At 40.2% G+C, this 22996-nt stretch overlaps 1 protein-coding gene across 1 annotated transcript in view; it reads right to left on the reverse strand.

Moving 5' to 3' along the window:
* The window catches only part of LOC149804173 (deoxyribonuclease-1-like), a 30555-nt gene that overhangs the window by 6405 nt on the left and 1154 nt on the right, over positions 1-22996 (reverse strand). The window contains exons 2-3 of the mRNA XM_089954056.1: positions 5977-6065; positions 5610-5696 (exon numbers count right to left, since the gene is read on the reverse strand). Of these exons, the coding sequence (XP_089810182.1) occupies positions 5610-5696; positions 5977-6065 (176 nt within the window). The remainder of the gene's footprint in view (positions 1-5609; positions 5697-5976; positions 6066-22996) is intronic.

Genomic DNA, 22996 nt, shown 5'->3' on the forward strand with positions numbered 1-22996 from the left:
GAATTGACTCTGACATGCAAGTAATGAGTTGAAAGTGCAACAGATTTGAGAAACAGCGAATAAAGAACACTCTTTAGACAATGTTGTCACCATCTGTCCGATATCAGAAATAAAGAATAGAACATGGCATATTAGGGACGACAATAATTGTCATAGATCCAGGCGACACATTACAGAAGTGGTGATGGTTCTTTGTTGACGTTCATCAAGGCACATATACTTTGTCTCTGATTGAGTTTTGTGCTACCTTAAAGGTTGCAGAAAAGGAAGGTAGTAATATAAGCAGGTTAGTGCTACCTTAAAGAAAACAAATCAGACGAACTAATCATAGCAGGTTAGTGCTACCATAAATGATGCAGAAAGGAAGAATGGTACTAATCTAAGCAGATTAGTGCTACCTTTAAGGATACAAAACAGAAACACTAATCAAGTCAGGTTAGTGTTACCTTAAGGTATAAAAATAGAAGGTACTAATATAAGCAGGTCAGTGTTACCTTAAGAGATACAAATAGAAGGTACTAATCTAAGCAGGTTAGCAGTCAGTGGTAGAATGTTTTGAATATATGTGTGGGTGGGTGAAGGTGCATAAGTAGAAAGATTGCAGAACGAATACAAGGTTAGTCGGATGTCTTCTATTTGACAAGAAAGCAAAAGACATGGTGTTTGAAGAAAACTATTTCGTGCCTATTATATGTAGGAAAGTATGGTAAAACAAAACAAAATAAACTGCTTATTCAGTTCTAATTTCCATTTGACTCCACGCTAACAGAACATTGTCTTAAGGGAAAAGTATTTATCATAAATTAATGACTATACAAGATTAAGGAAAAACATTATGCTACGTAAATTATGCAGACGTTGTTGAATAAAAAGGCAGAATCTATGGAGGAAACAAACGAAATGTATGACAAGCAAATAGCGGATACAAATCTATGGAGGAAACAAACGAAATGTATGACAAGCAAATAGCGGATACAAATCTATGGAGGAAACAAACGAAATGTATGACAAGCAAATAGCGGATACAAATCTATGGAGGAAATAAACGAAATGTATGACAAGCAAATAGCGGATACGAATCTATGGAGGAAACAAACGAAATGTATGAAAAGCAAATAGCGGATACAAATCTATGGAGGAAACAAACGAAATGTATGACAATTATTTTCAGTACAATTATCTTCGGATTGCTGGACAGCTTGTGGCTTTCTTGGCTGATCCAGTCACTATGCTTATTTTAGCACGATCTGGTACTGATCCAGTCACTATGCTTATTCTAGCATTATCTGGTACTGTTCCAGTCACTATGCTTATTCTAGCATTATCTGGTACTGACCCAGATACTTTCCTTATTCTAGCATGATCTGGTACTGTTCCAGTCACTATGCTTATTCTAGCACGATCTGGTACTGATCCAGTCACTATGCTTATTCTAGCATTATCTGGTAGTGATCCAGATACTTTGCTTATTCTAGCATTATCTGGTAGTGATCCAGTCACTATGCTTATTCTAGCACGATCTGGTAGTGATCCAGATACTTTGCTTATTCTAGCATTATCTGGTAGTGATCCAGTCACTATGCTTATTCTAGCACGATCTGGTACTGTTCCAGTCACTATGCTTATTCTAGCACGATCTGGTAGTGATCCAGATACTTTGCTTATTCTAGCATTATCTGGTAGTGATCCAGTCACTATGCTTATTCTAGCATGATCTGGTACTGTTCCAGTCACTATGCTTATTCTAGCACGATCTGGTAGTGATCCAGATACTTTGCTTATTCTAGCATTATCTGGTAGTGATCCAGTCACTATGCTTATTCTAGCACGATCTGGTAGTGATCCAGATACTTTGCTTATTCTAGCATTATCTGGTAGTGATCCAGTCACTATGCTTATTCTAGCATGATCTGGTACTGTTCCAGTCACTATGCTTATTCTAGCACGATCTGGTAGTGATCCAGATACTTTGCTTATTCTAGCATTATCTGGTACTGTTCCAGTCACTATGCTTATTCTAGCATTATCTGGTAGTGATCCAGACACTTTCCTTATTCTAGCATTATCTGGTAGTGATCCAGACACTTTGCTTATTCTAGCATTATCTGGTAGTGATCCAGACACTTTGCTTATTCTAGCATTATCTGGTACTGTTCCAGTCACTATGCTTATTCTAGCATTATCTGGTAGTGATCCAGTCACTATGCTTATTCTAGCATTATCTGGTAGTGATCCAGACACTTTCCTTATTCTAGCATTATCTGGTAGTGATCCAGACACTTTGCTTATTCTAGCATTATCTGGTAGTGATCCAGACACTTTGCTTATTCTAGCATTATCTGGTACTGTTCCAGTCACTATGCTTATTTTAGCACGATCTGGTACTGATCCAGTCACTATGCTTATTCTAGCATTATCTGGTACTGTTCCAGTCACTATGCTTATTCTAGCATTATCTGGTACTGACCCAGATACTTTCCTTATTCTAGCATGATCTGGTACTGTTCCAGTCACTATGCTTATTCTAGCACGATCTGGTACTGATCCAGATACTTTGCTTATTCTAGCATTATCTGGTACTGTTCCAGTCACTATGCTTATTCTAGCATGATCTGGTACTGTTCCAGTCACTATGCTTATTCTAGCACGATCTGGTAGTGATCCAGATACTTTGCTTATTCTAGCATTATCTGGTACTGTTCCAGTCACTATGCTTATTCTAGCATTATCTGGTAGTGATCCAGATACTTTGCTTATTCTAGCATTATCTGGTACTGTTCCAGTCACTATGCTTATTCTAGCACGATCTGGTACTGATCCAGTCACTATGCTTATTCTAGCATTATCTGGTAGTGATCCAGATACTTTGCTTATTCTAGCATTATCTGGTACTGTTCCAGTCACTTTGCTTATTCTAGCATTATCTGGTAGTGATCCAGTCACTATGCTTATTCTAGCATTATCTGGTACTGTTCCAGTCACTTTGCTTATTCTAGCACGATCTGGTAGTGATCCAGTCACTATGCTTATTCTAGCATTATCTGGTACTGACCCAGATACTTTCCTTATTCTAGCATGATCTGGTACTGTTCCAGTCACTATGCTTATTCTAGCACGATCTGGTACTGATCCAGATACTTTGCTTATTCTAGCATTATCTGGTACTGTTCCAGTCACTATGCTTATTCTAGCATTATCTGGTAGTGATCCAGATACTTTGCTTATTCTAGCATTATCTGGTACTGTTCCAGTCACTATGCTTATTCTAGCACGATCTGGTACTGATCCAGTCACTATGCTTATTCTAGCATTATCTGGTAGTGATCCAGATACTTTGCTTATTCTAGCATTATCTGGTACTGATCCAGTCACTATGCTTATTCTAGCATTATCTGGTAGTGATCCAGTCACTATGCTTATTCTAGCATTATCTGGTACTGTTCCAGTCACTTTGCTTATTCTAGCACGATCTGGTAGTGATCCAGTCACTATGCTTATTCTAGCATTATCTGGTACTGTTCCAGTCACTTTGCTTATTCTAGCACGATCTGGTAGTGATCCAGTCACTATGCTTATTCTAGCATTATCTGGTACTGTTCCAGTCACTATGCTTATTCTAGCACGATCTGGTACTGATCCAGTCACTATGCTTATTCTAGCATTATCTGGTAGTGATCCAGATACTTTGCTTATTCTAGCATCATCTGGTACTGATCCAGATACTTTGCTTATTCTAGCATTATCTGGTACTGTTCGAGTCACTTTGCTTTTTCTAGCATTATCTGGTACTGATCCAGTCGCTTTGCTTATTCTTGCATTATCTGGTACGTTGACAGTTTTTGTCAGTGGTGTTAACACGGCATCAAGGTGAAAAGAAATGCATAACATATTTCAAAAATACAATTTAAACTGCAACCATCAATGATTTTTCTTTGTTTAATGGTCTCTTTCTTTGAAATATTGTTCTCTTGCGATTATAAAATTGTCACTATGTTTGCCCTTCTTGTCTAGACAGTTTTTACACAGGTTTTCTTCTTCCATTCCGCTTTCTATCTTCATAAGGAATGTCATATAGTTTATCGGTTTGGTATTTATAGCAGTATTCAATCACAGTTTAAAGTTATCGCATGAGTTTTTCAAGTTTATCTTGTGCCCGACAAAGCTACCTGTTTTTATTAAGATATCGCCTGTCAATATACCATTGTCAAGAACAGCGCAGTCAAGTCTAACTTTATTGCTGAATTATCTGGTTATATTCATCTAAGTTGTGGCCTTGCTCGCCTAAAGCTAATTTCTCAAATTCATTTTTTACAGCGTCCTGAACATTTTAAACATACTGTGCAAAAAATATTCAGTTCTGAAGCTGAGATTCTAAAACACAGCTGGCATAAAATATTTGATTTAATCTTGACATTCTGTCTTCTGTCGAACAAATAGTCATGTATTTCCTCGCTCATCAATAGCTAAATTACTTATTCATCGGAATGTCATTGAATAATATATTTTTTTCTAACCCATACTTCCAGTCTATTTATTCCTGCAATCTATTCATATTTTCAATCTGTTCATAATTTCAATCTGTTCATAATTTCAATCTATTCATACTTTCAGTCTATTCATAATTTCAATCTATTCATGCTTTCAGTCTATTTATACTTGCAATCTATTCATACTTTTAGCCTGTTTATATTTGCACTCTATTTATTCTTTCAATCTATTCATAATTTAAATATATTCATACTTTTAGTCTATTCATACTTCCAATCTATTCATACTTTCAATCTATTCATAATTTCAAGCTGTTCATACTTTCAGTCTATTTATTCTTTCAATCTATTCATAATTTCAATCGATTCATACTTTCAGTCTATTTATACATGCAATCTATTCATACTTTTAGTCTGTTTATATTTGCACTCTATTTATTCTTTCAATCTATTCATAATTTCAGTCTTTTTATACTTGCAATCTATTCATACTTTCAGTCTATTTATACTTGCAATTTATTCATGCTTTCAATCTAAAAATGCAGGAGGGCTTACTTGAAGGGACAGAGCCCCACCCACCAATCCAGGCCCCAAAAATACCCCACCCACTAACCCAGGCCTCAAAAACACCCCACCCACCAACCCGTACCCCAAAAACAACAAGACTGTTTTGTCACAGAATGTCGGAGCCTCGATCCGGGGCCTTTGCCCCATGGAATATATCTTGATCCGCACCTGAAATGGGTGTATGTGTTTTTATTGTGTAGTACAGTATCGTACTTGGGACGCCGTGTGGCCGACTGGTCTATGGTTCTCGCCTTTACAGAGTGTCCTGCTTGGCCGACGTGGGTATGCGAGAAAGTTTGCACGTAGTTTCCTGTGACTCCGTGATTCTTTCCAGAGTTTTCTAGTGTTCTTGTTCCACCAGGTATACCGGCCAATGCTCTAAAAATGGCGTTTAACACACAGCAACCAAAGCTATCGTACTTGATTTTAAAACAGTATGCTTATCATACTTATAGCTGCAATACCAACATAGATACATACTTTACAATATTTATATTCATAATGGTGATTTGTACCATATAATAAGAACTGAGACGAACTTAATGACAAACATACCTGTACATGTACATGTATTGTTCTTTATAACTGCTACGTCCCAGTCTCTCACTGATAACCATACCATATGGACGAGATGGATCAGACCTAGCGGAAAAGGAAATATTAACTTCAGCTTGTTGGTGATTGATATGAAAGAGTAAGCCTTTCGATAACAGACAATTTTAAAAATCGGTAATTATATTTTTCAGAACAATGTATGATCACATTAACACATAATAATAATTGAAGCAACTTAAATGGCCGTTCATTAAAAGATTCGCGCTTTCTTATATGAAACAAAGGAAAACAGTGCAGTGAGAGACCATTATCAGTCCATAAAACCGAGGTTCGACAAGGACTATAGGAACCAGGACTTGGTACTCACGCGTTAACCATTTCCCAGAGTTTACGGTAAGATTCTCCTGAAGAGTCCCTGACTTCTTGGATCAAAATGACCTCATAACGGCGGACAATCTGCAAGAGAAGAGTACAGTCCATGGGAAAGGAGAAATGGGTATTGTGTCAGACTCGAGAGTACTTAGTAAAATAGACTGTAACCAGACTTGAGACACCATCAAAAAGAAACCCAAGTTAGTACAAAGTCGACAACGGTAGGCATAACATTATACGGATAATGGAGAAGCAAAGGCTACAGAACATTTAAGTGTCTCTTAAAGCAATCTCCAAATTTAAATTTGCATTCACACATAAATAACGTCTACTATTAATTGATTGTTCCTGACTCTAGCAAGGTTTTATCATACAATTCTGAGGCGGGAGCCCCCTCCCCCCCACACACACATACGCTCGGTCGCTCGCACACGCACAGCTGTATGGGGCGCGACAGTCGGAAAATTACAGAGAAAAATCAATGAGGAGAGCAGATTAAATTTATTTCATTTTATCAACTCTTAAAAAATTCTTTAGATCACAACCAGCAGCAGAGGGGCTGTACAGACCGAAACTTTTTGCACAATAAACCCCTCCAGGAAACTATTCCTCGATAGAGGGCTTATTTCGACGAAATAAACCCTTCTATTCAGAATACAGGACAAAAAAAAATGTCCCCCGAAAACTCGAAGAGTTTCCAGGGACAAACTCGTTGAGTTTGCACTGACAACTTGGGTTACTTCAATAAATCTGAAACAGTTTCCGTGGCGGGGTCGTTATTGAAAAATCCATGGGTCGGGTCCATCCCCTCTGCTGCTCTGGGAAATGAGTTTCCAAGGAAAAACATTTTTATGTTGCAAATAGTGTATCAAGTCCAATACGGTATCTTGTTCTGGGATCGTGTAAATTTATTGTCACAAATCCGTGAGGTTTTCTTTGAGCATGACTGAAGAAATTTTTAAATTTATTTAAATCCATATCGCCACCACACCAGGTTTGATGAATATTTCTCAGTGTATGTGTATCAACTCCATTGAATATCGCAAGAAGATTACAATTATCCCTGATTACTTTAGGAATTTGTGTATAACGCTGAGTAACATAAATCACATCAGTGTTTTTGTGACGTCCCCGGGAAAATATTCTTGCGGGATTTTTTTGCTTGTCCAACATAACATCATCATACACTACTAGGTTGTTAATTGATTCATCAAGATCCTCGACGCTGGGGGCTTCTTCGATATCAGTGATAAATTCAACAACATCCTCACCGTCTTTACTCAGCGCGCTTGCACTCTCATTAAAATCTTTTATAACGTTATAGCATCGTTGATCATCTACAGATGGAGCTATCAAATACAGTTTATCCCATTTCATCCACTTCATTATCAAGTTCAGCAACAGCTGTGTTTTACCTGAACCGGATGGCCCAATTATAATCGCGCGGATAGAGTTTGGTAGCACTGAATTATGCTTAACTGGCTCTTTCTTTTTTGTCGCAGAAAAATCTGTAATTTCCATTTGTATATAAAGAATAATAATTATGGATCTATATTGTGTGAAGTGTAAGGCACGAACCCCTACGAATGATCTAACAACCATTACAACAAAAAATAACAGACAAGCACTTTCTGGTAAGTGTACGCGATGTGGCACAAAAAAATTTAGATTTCAAAAAAAAAGCGAGAATTTAGCGGAGGTGACATTGCAGCCAAACTTGGAAAGCTCCCCGGAACTCCCTGGGCAAAGTATCCCGGAGAAAAACATCTCCCAGGATACAATTACTGCGGTCCAGGGACCCGACTAGATATCAGACTTGATGAACAATCTAAACCAAAACCGGGAGAGTATCCGATAAACGCTATCGACGCAGCGTGTCACATACATGATGTTGCTTATCGAAGTAAAGATCTACAAGACAGGCATATCGCGGATGTGAAATTAATTCATGCACTAAGCGCCATAAAAAATAAATCATTTAAGGAGTCACTCGCTAATTGGTTAGTAAGATCAGCGATGAAATCTAAATTAGTATTAGGCGCTGGATAATTAAATAAAAATGCAAGCGATTTATTATTCCCCAATCGGATACTGGAGAGGTAACTCAGCAATTAATAAACTCGCCAACGCGGCATCAGTAACACGCGAGGTTGCCAAAAATTGGCTATCAAAACAAGCAATATGGCAAATCTACTTACCACCACCTCGACAAATCAACTTTGCACATTTTGATGTTAGTGTGCCCAATGAAGTTCATCAGGCTGACATACTATTCCTGCCTCATGATACTGTCCGTAGAAAAATATACAAATACGCGCTAACAGTAGTTGATGTTGCCAGTAGATACAAAGAAGCAGAACCGTTAGCGACTAAAACAGCGTCCGAAGTCGCCTCTGCGTTTAAACGAATTTATCAACGAGGACCTCTAAACTGGCCACGATTATTACAAGTTGATCCTGGCAAGGAATTTCAGGGCGCGGTGTCATCACTGACAAAGCAGCATAACGTTACCATACGACGAGGACATACTGAAATTCATCGGGATCAGGCAATTGTTGAGCGATTTAATAGAACACTCGCTGAGAGATTATTCGGATACCAGTACGCGAGGGAATTCATTTACGATACGAGATCTCGTGAATGGGTTGCAAGACTGCCAAACGTGATAGCCGCACTGAATAATGAAATTACCAGAACAACAAACATGAGACCTGTAAATGCAATCACAAAAAAATATATACCCCGCGTCAGTGAACGCGGACAACAGCAACAAAATGTTTCAACGCAGCCAGGGACGCTAGCGTCCCCACTGCTGGGTAATGTCACCGTTAGGTATTTATACGAACCAGGCGAACTAGAAGGAGGAAAAAAAAGAGCAACCGATCCCACATGGAGTGTTACTACACATAAGATATCCAGCATAACCAGATCAACTGGGAGAAACGCAATCTACAGATTAGATTCGACTGCTCCTCAACGCGGATTTAAACGCGAGCAACTTCAGGTGATTCCCGAGGATACACAATTACCACCCCGATCACTAAAGTGATCCGCACTGAAGTGATTCAATCATTTAAATAACTGCAGCAACACCTCTGCGTCGGTTACACTCAAGACAGGTCAACATCACATTTTCACGTGTATGACCGCGACTGCTATCTATTCTATCTACGGTGAATTGCCTTGGGTCGTTTTTCGAATACTGCCACAGCAATAAACAATTACAACTCGCACAGTGATTATTCTGCTGTTGTTGTAATTGTATTACAAATTCAACATCCAAACTTTGTTTGGGATCAAACTCTCTACCATTTTTTTTGTCGCTCTGTTTGTAACCGGCTAATTTCTTTCTTATTGTGTCATCAGCGATTGAGCTGTCGTTGACAACATCATCTAATACAATTCTTCGTAACTGACCTATCCTTCTTACTCTTGACACGGCTAAATAAACTAAATTTGACCACTCGATGCGATCATCAACAATCCAAACTGTTGTATCTGAAATAGTTAGTCCCTGCGAACTGTGGATGGTCATAGCGTATCCTAGCGTCCACGGGGATTTGCTCATTTTCAGTGCCTGTTCAACAGCATCAACATCAACTGTGACAATATCATTTAATACTAAATTCTGTTTCTCCGGACCCGACGCAGTCAGGCGCCCTGGAATATCAACATCAATATTCTGCAATCGCGTATCAGCTGGTCTATAACACAACGGCACTGGCAACATGGGAAATTTCTTCTGATGTAACTGAAATAACCGCTGCTGAAGTGTGTCCCTGACTATCTTTCTACTTGCCACAATTAAATCACCTGGTTTCCACGTTTCCCAAAAGTCGCTCAGCGAAGTCTCTGGAATTATTTCACGCATTATCTCACACTGGACTTTATTGGTTTGTAGCCTGATCAGTGCCTTAAACTCTTTCAGCGTTTCATCGAGTGCTCTAACATCGTTAGTTATTTCCTCATAATAATCTACAAAAGTTTTCAGCCACTCGTGTGGAGATTCACCTGTAAATGGGGGTGGTTGACCATGATCGCCGCACATCACCACTGCGGTATTTTTCTTTAGCAGCCAATCCAGAAACTGTTTTAATGTATCCAACGGCACAGTGTCTATCTCATCCCAGATGATTTTCTCGGGAATATATTTCGTTCCCATTCGTTCAGGTGTCCACGTGCCGCCGCTGTATTTGAAAAAACTGTGATACGTGCACGCGTTAACATCCCGTTGTCTCATCTCCCTGGCAAGTCTGTGTGTGGGTGTTAGCACAATCATGTCAGAGTTTCTAAATAATTCAATCGCTCGAGTTGTTTTACCAGAACCACCAGGACCGTTCAGATAAACTGTTTTGTGTCTTGTAACAGGATCGTGCACCGGCGGCAACAACGAAGTTGCCCCCGACGAAACCATCGAAGATATTTCTGCGCTGCGATACTCATCCTCGATTTCAACATCAGCCGATTTACAATATCCGTGTAACATTTCATTCTTTATTCTCCACGAGCCCCACGATGGATCATCCGATATAACATTATCCAACAGCGCTGAGTGTTTTTTATCAATATAAAATGAATCCGTTGCAACTCTCACTGCGGCAACAGGGAATCTATTGATCATCGACAACAAATTTATGGATACATAAGCCAGCATCGAAGATCTCAAATGTATGTACTGAGATGATTCTCCGTCAATATAACTAAAAACAGTCCCTAGTTTTTCCCCGTTTGACAGAAACACATCTTTGCGGTTACAGAACATGTTGTTCGTGGCTGCATCAGCGACAATAAGATCCAATTCAGTCTTGTCCATGATTAATCGACTGTGATGTTGTTTATGATCATACGCTCCACCTTGAGTGAATTTCCCTATTATTCTTCGTCCTAGATCTTTTGCTGTGCTTTCATCATTTCTGAGTTTGCTTTTAAGTACTTCAGGAGCTTTCTTGATGATAGCGTCGATAGAAGTTTCTGGATATTCTCGTGACCAATCTTCGATGACTTCTTCTAACGTAACCGGCGTTGGAGTTGGCAACCAAACTTCGGTTTGACGACAATAACATATAATCGCTTCGCTGACCGTCAGCGACAACAGTATTCGACTGTCAAGCATGTATCGCAATAACACTATCGGTGCCCATCGCTTCTCAACGAAATGTCTGCCAAACCAAACATAACACACAGGATGTAAATCCTTAGCGAATTTAAACGACGACACACAAGCAAATCCGGTCAAGTCAAAATCGGGTAAAACACCGTTGACAGCTACTCTTGTCATGGTATTGCCAGCGTGGCCAAACCGTTTAAAATATTCGCTGCATTCTCCACGCCCAAGGAAACTTCCTGGATAACACGCCGTCATGTCCACGGATATCATACCGCGGTGATCATACTGAGTATTCCACAAACCGCCGTGTCCGTATTCGACACAGCTCTGCTGGATATCAGCAAGAAAACTTTTCGGAGTTGGTCTCCATGAATTTCGTTCCCGGGCTACATGCGCGACAACACCCTGGACAGTAAAACAGTGTGTCAGTAACGTATCAGTGTTGCCAGCATGATATTTTTCTGCGAGTTTTTTCATTTCCTGCTGTAACGCCATTGTTCTGTATATTTCCCCGTTGGGTCTCACAAACTGATCATATTCTCCATCTTCGCTACTTCTGAATAACCACACAGACACTGGATCGGTTTTACTTATCTGATAAATAAAATCAAACATGCTCCCAGAATTGCTTTGCAATTCCGGATAATACTTCACAACACGGTCTTGCGGAAATATCCTAACCGAGTCAGTCCAGGCGTGACTGTTATGATCGATAATAGTTATTGGTGTTCCACGGGAATTGTATTTACACTCATACAATACCTCACCGGTTAACGATGAAACCGTTATAGGAAATTTTAGTAATCGCTCTAGCTCAGCAACATCATTTATTGACGCTCCTTTATCCGCTACTCGTGTCGCCCACGCTGTTATTTTAGTTTGTCTTAGCGGTGTTAGGCCGTTTCCTCGCATTGCATTTTTAAAATGTTCCATTACTCGCTCAGCTACACAATTCAACACCGACACCTTCATCGGTTTGAGTTTATCAACGCGTGGTTTCTTCATCGGATAAATTCCATAAACAACTGCGGTCACAGGATACGCTCTGGCATAATATGGTATATCAATCCCAACAAGTACTCCCGGTTTTGAGTCTTTACTTAACAGAACGGTTTTTCCACGAACGCCTCTGGCATCAAGAACAGGGTCTAGTTTGTCTCTGATAATCCACGTTCCCTCGCCGACTCCAACAATAAATTTTATCTGTACGAAATATCTTCTATCGTCGAGATACCCAATTATGTTACGCGCGATTGTATCGTTCATGGTAGCATCAATGATACGGTCACGAGAAATGCTTTGCATTTCCCGAGAAACGCTCGCGTTTCCGAGGATAATTTTATACGAAGACCACGTGTGTGCGGCACCATCACGACGAAACTCTTCTTTGGCATTCTTGATAACACCAATTACCTCTGCTAACTCTCTTCGTCGTGGATCAGCGGTTAACCGGTCAAGATCGAATCTAGAACCTGATATGGGTTTTATTCTGGATAGTCTTTCAAAACCCATTATTATAATTAAGACAAATATTTAAATAGACAAATATATTATATGATGAACCAATGCAAGTGGATCAAACTAAATTCATCAGCGCCGTGTAGCAAACCCTGCAGAGGCGAATACTGTGGACAACATGCTCAACAGGTCCGCGGTGGGAGTCTAGGACCGATACCGTGTATCAGATGCGGCATTGGAGTACGAGGAAAAACGCAATTATGTTCAGCGTGTGGTGGAAAACGCTATCGAGAACTAAAACGGTATTATGATAAAAAAAATCCAGACTGTGATAACGCTCTCAAATGCGAGCGTGATTACATAAATAAGTTTTCAGACAAATTATGAATTAGACAATGATTTGCTTATAGTATAATGAATCAAGAATTCGTCCGACATCCAACTATTCCAAATTATGAGGCAAACCGAGATGGCATAGTGAGAAACTACAGGCTGAGGAAACAAGTTGGTACAGTTGATAATGCTGGTTATTTAAGATTTACTGTTAGGAAAGGGAGGTATTTATGTCATCGTTTCGTCTATGAGGTTTTTAACGGAGAGATCCCTAAAGGCCTTGTCATTGATCATATTAACGGGAACAGACTTGATAACAGTATTGAAAACCTTCAAGCGATCACTCAGAGCAAGAATACCATACGAGGAAGAGTTAAATGTAAAACAGCTATAAGAAGAGCAGTGAAATCTGTGAATGTTGAGACTCGTGAAGAAATAATATTTCAATCAATGAGCGCAGCCGGTAGGTATTTCGGTATTTGTCCACCTTCTGTACAGCATGTCGCAGATGGGATCTACAAAACAGCATTTTCAAAGAAGCTCAAACAGAAGATTTCATTCTGTTATATAACTCTTATCGTTGACACAAACGACGATAACTCCTCCGAGAGTGTGTAACGCTTTGCAGAGTTGTCGTTGCTGGTCAGAGGATTTGCTCCCCCTAAGAAAGCCACCTTGATAAAATATTTTATCGAGTTCATAACATGTAATCATTTATTTACCGTAGAATATATATTTTTTTACAAACAATATCCTCGTTTTACTGAATATATCCGACTGTTTTGCTCTTCTGTGCTTGTTATATGACCGCGCTTAAGAAAACATACAATTAAAATATTTTAAACAAGTCCCGCCCACTGCTAGAGCGAATTTCCAACTCGCAAGTAACAGTTGGGTTATATACGAAATCGCTCCCTAAGACCTTTGGGTCGATCGAAAGTCAGCACGCGCAAGCAAAACCATAAATTTAATCCGCCAATGGCGGGTGTCTTTTGTGCACCATCCAATGGTCGATTCAATGGATGGTTTTGCTCTGCTGCTGACCGTAGAAAATGACCCACCTGTGTATGTTTGTGTCGTCATAGGATAAGGTCTTAGGATAAGTTAGGATAAGATTACATGTTCATTGTGCCTTTACTTGCTGTCATACTCGAATCAGAGGTTAAAGGTTGTCTGTTCTGTACCGTCTCTTAGGATAAGATTACATGTTCATTGTACCTTTGCTTGCTGTGATACTCGAATCAGAGGTAAAGGTTGTCTGTTCTGTACCGTCTCTTAGGATAAGATTACATGTTCATTGTACCTTTGCTTGCTGTGATACTCGAATCAGAGGTAAAGGTTGTTTGTGTTGTCAAATAAATGTTTGCCGGGCCTGCTAGAGAACTCGATCCTAGAAGCCAGGGCTGTCTCGTCTTGTAAATAAATGTGCCTCTGAGTCACTTGGCAGTCAGAGGGGTCCGTCCTTAGGATAAGTTACGTGTTATATGTTTGTCCTTGTCAATTCACTAAACACGTCCTCTTGAGCCTATAGAACGTTATTTGACGATCTAGAGGCTCTTGCAGGGGATAAAGTGTTTCGTGTTACATGTTGTATTGTCATGTCGGAAGCAGTCCTCGTGGGGTTCTAGAACGTTATTTGACGATCTAGGCCCTTGCAGGGGATAAATGTTTCCGACTGTCTCGTTTTGTTTTGGAAAGCTAGCGTTTCTCATGCAAAGTGTTTCTATTAAAAATATAAAAATATATAATAATATGAATCACGAAAATATAAATACCATACTTGTTGAAATTAAAGAATTACAACAGCGAGGTTTTAATATTTTACTAGACACTGAAACAATTATGTCAGATTTTGAATCCTTGAATGAGCTATCACGCTTGGGGAAGAACAATCTCCCTGCTCGTTATAGGTTCATTAAGGGTTTGCAAGATCGTGTTTACAGATCACTTGCCGGGATAACTGAAAATCAGGTATCTGAATTTATTCCACTGTGCCGTGCAGTTGAGAAGATTCGTCTTGGATTGTCACAAGAGTATGAGACTCGAAAATTAATTAGCACCAGGGTGAGACGGTTAAAAGGTTATATAAAGAATCTAGACACGGAAATGCCTTGCATTTCTGACAAAAATACTAGTGTTTCTGACTACGAGGCCGACAAGGAAGTATAAACCGCATAGCGTGTGACTCACAGCACAAAGTGAAAGTAGAACCTGAGAACGCTAGCGCCCCCCCCCCCCCGCTTGGAGTGTAAAGCACATTTCCACGGGTAAAAAAAAAAGTGTATTATTTTTTTTGCCCTTGGAAACTCAAAGAGTTTCTCAAGTGAAGGGCGCTTTCAGATTTTCAGGATTTGCTTAAGCGTTTCAACATCAATACAGGAATGAGAATAGTTCATAATCTGTTCTCGTTGACACCAAACTATGATCATATGATTTTGCTGTAGCTCTGTTAATTGTGACGGAGTTAACAAGAAGTCTTCGTCACCATACACGTCAATAACTATTTTAACGGGGAAATACTGTTCTGGGAATGTCTGTATTTGAAATGCGGTTTTTATTGCCTCGTAAAGAATTTGCTTATCATGAATATGAACTCGTGCATGAATGTACTCGGGTTGATACATTATACACAACCGTTTTTTTTTAAATGCGTGCTAGCACTTTCAACGATAACTTATGCTGGTTTTGATAGGGTATTTGCACGATAAAATGACGAAAATGGATCAGTGCAGAAAAAAAAACTATTATAAATATTATGGATCCCTTGACTTAGGACTTCACCAGTAAGTTTATACTAACAGTCTCGTCACGCAGGTCCAACAAATTCCCCCTCTGGTCGGTGAGTTTGAAATTTATCGTTGACAACCACGGGTTATGACACCGTAGATAGACCGGATTGATTGGTTCTTGCACAATCAGAAAACCAGGGGGGTCTCTTGGTGTGAACGTATACAGGATAAACCCCTGTTGTGCCGTCGTAGTATCTGATGCGCTGTAACTGCCATCGATGACGTCACATACAAGATTGACCGCAATAACATCTGTGATATTTACGATCCCGGGTGAGATGTGTCTGCCATCGGATGCTGTACTGTTGTCGTGCTTGAGAATAACAGGTTGTGGTTTTATTCGTTCGTACGCGGCAAGAATATCTTCGAAAGATTGATCGATGAGATCAGAGACTGATTTTCTCAGCTCGGGCACGTTATATCCAGGAAATTTAAAATCTGAAATATCATTCACTTGAATACCATATTTAATTGCAAAATCTGCTCTGGCTATCTGTCTATAATTATCATCGATATAGTCTTTAAGATCCAGTAAAGCCTGAATTATTCTTAGATTTATAGTTTCCATGGCCGATGCGAGTTTGTTTAGTTTTTCTATGGTTGTGATAATATTATCACGCGGACTTGTTAAATCAGAAATATAATCTTGGAAATATACTCGCAGGAGTTGTAGCTGTTGTTTATGTACTAGATTGATCGGAATAAATAATTCAGATTCTATATCATCTAGACGGTAAACACGGAGCTCCTGCCCCCCCTTAACACGTGGAGCTTCTATACTCCAAGTATCGGGCATTAAAGTACTTTTTCTTGCTAGTAATTGATCTGCAAGGAGTAAATAATAATTGTACTCGAGGTCGTGTAGTGCTTCTTTATAGGTCATAAAATCCGATTTTTCAGGTTTTGGTGGACGAGGTTTAACCTCGGGGGCCTTTGGCCATCCTAATAATGTTCGGATTGAGCTGTTATAAATATCCACGGCGTATCCTGGCGTTGAGATTTCAATGACCGCAGACAGCGTTGGTTCATGAGCTGTTATAGATATTTTGGCTTCCTTGCCGGTGATTCGTTTTATTTGGCGTTGTATCTCATTATTGATTTCTTCGATCTGATAACTCCCAGTGGGAAGTGTAATTGTATTCCAGTCAAGTTCACCCTGTTCGCCGGAGTCGGCTTTGCTTTTCCCGAACACGAATGAATTATTTGGCTGCAGACCACCAAATGATGCCGACCTAACATTGGGCCAGCTGTGATACACACTGAGCTTTGCTAACGCGATTTCACTCACTGGAATTGGAGTTCGAAAATTAATACCGAATTCTGGTGTCGTCGAGGACACTGAGATCATTGTGGTCCTTACCGGTGTTGTGTTTGTGACTATTTGTTGAAGCAGTTCTATTGACATTATTTATTTGTTTAGTTTTCAAATAGTCATTGTACGCATCTGACATTAGTTTGAATTCAGAATCTGATATCGTAGCGTCGCTACTTTGCACGTCTAACGATGATGATATCAGCGATGATAATTTCTGATATGCGGTCGTGGCTGTATTTAATTTTGTCGTGTAATCGTGTAATTTTGTGTTAGCACATTATGATATTTTTTTTGCTATGATGCCGAAAACTCCAGCTGTTGTTGTGGCCGCGGAAACACAGATCGTGGCGGCGACTGCTGCAGTTACCGGAGTGACCGCTGATAGTATTGCTCCGGCAGATGCAACAACGGCAGATACTGAATAAACCATAATATCCAGCACTGTTATGCGGCGCTTGTATTTTTTTACTTTTTGACTAGTTACTTCGATGACAGTTTTTAACTCAGATTGCCACTCACGGACTTGATTGTATCGATATTGTTGAGCATCTGGCGTCGTTGACATTATTCAATTACGCGGTAACCAATTGAGGCGTTGCAGCGACGAATTCCAAACAAAACCAGTAAGATGTTGCTGTTAAACTATCGTCCTCGGCTTCAAGCATAAATGTTTCCTCGGTTCCGCTGTTTAGTATTACAGTGCAAACCCCGGAATACTTATCGGTGGAATGTCTCCAAGGATATGTTGTGAAGATTTCAAATTTAGCGGCTGAAAACACAGACAACCTGTAAACACCGGTGGCTGTTGCTGTATATTTGATAGTGTTATTTTGTCGTGACCATGTTGCGAATCCCGATGATACCGTGAATACGATGTTGGTGATATGCCCCGGAGTAACTCCAGTGGGAACTTTAATCAAACTGGTTTTGTTAACGATATCAGGAATACCCGATACGATATCCTGCTGTGTTTGTTTGATCGTGTTAATGTCGGTCTTTACATCAGCGAGTTTTACATCGACGACTGGAGGAGTCCCAAAGAACTTATCCACGACCTCATCAGTTTTTACGAAGTTTCTTCGAAATCTTGTAAACGCGCCCACGTGAACATCATGCTCTGCACGCAGCGTATTTAGTTTACCGTTGACGATGTCCACGTATTGTTTGTTTGACGCATCCTGGTCGGATTCGGGATTCGCTAACGCGGTTATTTTGTTGCCGCTCATGCTGAGTTCGCCTGTCATCGTGTCACCGGCTTTTTTCACACATTTATCAACACCTTTATCAATACTGTCTTTGATGCTTGCGATTGATATATTCGAGTCCTTGATCCGGCCGCCATCACTAAATGCAACGAAGTTATCCTTGGTAGCTCCAAGAACTCTGCGAATTATATCATTCCACTTAATGTTGCTCGTTCTTAGTTTTCCTTGCCTGTCTTGGAAAATAGCAACTTCATCTGGGTCAACTCCAGCTATATTCAAAAGATTATCGACTTCATCTTTGGTCGCATATTTTGAGAGATCAGCATCTGTGCTTGGTTTACCTCCTCGTGTGAAAGGTCTTCCGTAAATATCCACCATTATTCTTATTGCTGTTTTTCAAATGCTAGCATTTCTCGATGCGGTATATTCATACACTACTTTATGAGGAGGAGTTGCTGGATTTCTTGAGATTGCATCAAGAACATTTAAAACCTCCCTCCCACAAATGGGCGGATCAATTAATGTTTGTGTTGGTAACGTCGACTGCCACACTGGAACATTAGAAAATCTGCTGACATACTTGAGAAACTCAACTGGCGGTGCTAAACCGTACGAATCAAAATAGATAATTCCACGTGGATCGATCGCGTAAGCAACCCAGTGAGTTCCCGGACCATCTTTGTTGTCGAGATTGATAATGCCAGTTTCTGGATTATTCGGTCGTTGCGGTAATTGATCTCGCATAAATACGCCTCTGAAATGTTTTACACGCAATTTTTTAACAGCATCGAGTAAATCAAAATTGCTCAACGGCGTTAGAATTTTTTTGGATACCATGATGGTGGAGTTCCTGGTAGTCTTAGACCGCGTCCCTTTTTTTTCTTGTATCCTTTTCCCGTTGCCTTTTTTAGTGCCATTCCAGCTGCAGTTCCAACTGCACCGAGTGCTGCGGCTTTTGCTACGGCTGGTGCTGCCGCGGCAATCAACGCCGGTATTGCTGCGAGAAGAGGAAATATTCCACCGGTTTTAGTCATGTCCTTGATAGCTGCAGCAGAGAAATCAAGTCGGACACCGGTTTTTGCTGTTAGTGCCTTATTAAAATGTTTAAGCTGAGTATTAGTCAACGACAATTTGTTTGGACCACCAGTAATCTGATCTCGTTTTAGTGTTATTGATGTCCCGCACGTGCTTGCGTTCTTTGATTGCAATTTCTTCGTTTGACCGGAAGTCAAGGTGACATTAACATGACTGTATGACATTATATCCTAAGTTTGATTTTAATTGCGTTACATATTCTCGATTGGAGCGTCGATGACCCTCATTCGTCCGCCAACACCTTCAAGCAGCATTGCTTTATCGGAGAGTATGACAGCAATCGCTCTGTAACCACCAGCAGGAACACCTACACGAGCTCGGAAATGTAGGTCGACAACAGATTGTTTAACCAGATCAAGATGTTCCAGCGAAAAGTAATAAATCGGATATAAACTCATAAAGTCTCGCTGTGATATTTGCAGGCCAGTGTCTACATTAAGGTCGCGCCCCATAAATGACATCAGACGATGATACGCGCGTGCGACACGATGATGTTCGAAATCTATTAATATATCCTCAGATGGCTCCTGATGCCCATTTATTCTCAACGAAACTTCAGAAACTCCAAGTGTATCAAATACCATTGGATTTCTTTCCTGGCTATCTGTTCTAGCACGGTATTGAAATGCAATGAAAATATGTCGTGGTGCTGATACTCCTTGTTGCGATGATATATGCCATGTAAACAACCCACCATTATCACCCTGAATAACGTCTGTGGTTGTTGTTTTCCAGGATAGCAGTGATTTACCGCCCGTGTCCATGAAAGACAACAGTCGTTGTTCTTCGGTGATTGACGGAGACAACACTGGCATCCACAACCACAGTTTAGTTAGTATTACCTGACCAGGGGCAACAGCAGCATCTCGCCAGATAGCGTCATTATCATCAGGTTTTCGCACAAGTACAACTGTGTGTTTGGCACCGAATATGACCTTGTGGACATCTCTGCAGAATCCAAAGATGTGAGACAATGGAATCACACCTGAGAACTCTTCATCTCCACTTAACATCGATCTACGTGTTGCAAAACCCAAATTAAAATTTTCGTTCATCGATGCAACTGCGTCACCGGCATTATTCATTGTTACATTCCTGTTCTCGGGGCTGTCGGTTATATCCTTTGCAAACATCATTGATGGTCCGGCTGATCTGGTGTAATCATCCGAGTATCTCGCCAACCCGAGAATTGTTGTGGCAACGTCGACGTTATCATGAATTGTTTCAATTTCTTTTCCATCTATCATGTAAATAGCGGATTTAAATAACGCCATGATGCCGTTGTTAACAAATCCAACTCGGTCGCCGATTCCGTAGTTAGTGTTATCATTCTTTAAAAGCCTACCTTCAACTTCGATGAAGGCCTCAGCGGGCAAGAAGTATCTACTTGTATCCTGGACCTGTAGTTCAATTCTTCCGCGTTGGTTAGGATCACGTGCTTCATAAGAATAATATTGAAAATCACGTACAGAATCATCTTTAAGTACTGGTTTGGACATATCAAACGCGTCATTGGATTTTCGTGCAAACATTATTATTATTTGTGATGATCTAATTAAAATGTTATCGTCACCGGAAACCACTACCAGCTATCAAATTAGCAGTTACACTATCTTGCAACGCTTTGGAGGTAATTCCTGCTGTTGCGATCTCAGCTAATTTCTGATTTACGGCCTTATTTACTACGCTACTAACATTTGCCGGCATAGCTTCAGTGGATGGTAGTTTTACTGGCACCAACCTCTCGACTGGGTTTTTTTTTCGTATCAGCTGTGCTAGTCGATCCTTGATTGATTGAAATGCTTTCCCGGCAAGACTACCAACAGTGCCAATGGCTTTATCCTTGACAACATCAGCGGCTTTCATCGCGAATTGTTTTGCTAACGGTCCAGCTTTCGGAGCGATTCTTGTGACTAAATCCCTAACAACATCACCGACTCCATCTCCGTAAACAACCTCGTATACTGGTAATCGTGAGTTTACTACTCTGACACTTCTTGGTCTGCGAAAAGAATCGTGTAGTATCATTTTATTTAATTATTGTTTATCTAACTGAATTTGCTAGCAAATTTAATTATTAGTCGCTGTGGTAACCGTCTGCGAGTTCATCAATGAGCCCCCGGTAGATGCTGATATCCATGATGCCACGCTGAAATAGTCTCTGACAGATATCTGCGGCTTCATTTATAATTTCCGGAGAATTGTTTCCGGCACGTCTTCCTCCGATGAGAACTTCCAACCGTGATACATCATCGATGATATTATTAGGGCAGGCAATAAAACCGGATCCTAAACCCTCCCCTGTTGATGGTACAATTCTTGGGGATAAAATGTCTTGAGGCAAACTTTCAGAAGATGTTGTTAAGCTAATTATCGGCGACCTAGTTTGTTTGAATTTTTGGCCCCGCGGACTTCCTTCAGATGCAGCCTCGTATTCACTTAACGGAGTTAGGTCAGGATCTATTGCTCTTCGCCGTGAAGGATATTGTTGTCGTTCTGTGTGTTGCAACGGTGATTTTTCTTCTTGAGGTTGCGATGGTGGAATTTCAAGTTTACGTATAGCATCTACAAGTCTATCGTATTTTGTATCGTCCCTGCTGATTTGTTTTTTATTTTCACGTATACGATACGAATATTTGATAAAATTATCATCTGTCATAGAACCGTGTTCTGGGTTTAAAGACACATCTCTTCTAATCAATCCTAACAGTATTGTCTCAGGTAATTTCTCTTCTGGTACATTTTTAAGAAGTTCAATATAATCCGGCGTAAATCTTTTGGCGGGGTCAGTAATTCTCCCTGTTACTCGCTTACCAGCAGGTACTGACACAACAACTTCATCGGGTGGAGGCGGGGGTTTAAGTCCAGCTGAAATATCCTGTAAAATTTTCCTTTGCTCTATTAAAGCCTCTTTGGTAACAGCTGCGGATTTTTCAGTAGCTTTGGTCACGGGTTTAAATAATTCCTCCGTAGTCTCTGCAAAGCCTTCCCGTGCTTGCTGTCTTAGTTGTAATTTTTGTCTGACACTATCACGGACAGGAAGAAATTTCTGAATTGCTTCGAGACGTTCTCGAGCTAATCTAGTCGTATGTGCTTCTCCAATATTTGCCATCATTTATTTGTCAATGATTTAATTCCGCTAACATAAAAATGTTTTTCCTTGGAAACTCATTTCCCAGAGCAGCAGAGGGGATGGACCCGACCCATGGATTTTTCAATAACGACCCCGCCACGGAAACTGTTTCAGATTTATTGAAGTAACCCAAGTTGTCAGTGCAAACTCAACGAGTTTGTCCCTGGAAACTCTTCGAGTTTTCGGGGGACATTTTTTTTTGTCCTGTATTCTGAATAGAAGGGTTTATTTCGTCGAAATAAGCCCTCTATCGAGGAATAGTTTCCTGGAGGGGTTTATTGTGCAAAAAGTTTCGGTCTGTACAGCCCCTCTGCTGCTCAACCTTACACGTATGTTACTTTGTCCAGCGGAAAAAAATAGTGAGCTGTTTTCTCCTTTCTATGCTGCAAATGTGACCAATATGTCAGGATAAGTTAGAAGCTACATACATTACAGATAATTACTTCCCAGATAAAACGGCATTGAAATAGAAGAAAAAAAACAGCATGTATATGCTTTAGAGAAATACACAGTTATTAATTCACTTGAGTCAGAGGTAAAGCGAATGCGTGTTCTGATAGTGGCAATTTTAATTAAGTGT

The sequence above is a fragment of the Sinohyriopsis cumingii genome, chromosome 3, assembly GCF_028554795.1.
Source record: "Sinohyriopsis cumingii isolate HCF-2022 chromosome 3, ASM2855479v2, whole genome shotgun sequence".
Taxonomy (NCBI): Eukaryota; Metazoa; Mollusca; class Bivalvia; order Unionida; family Unionidae; genus Sinohyriopsis; species Sinohyriopsis cumingii.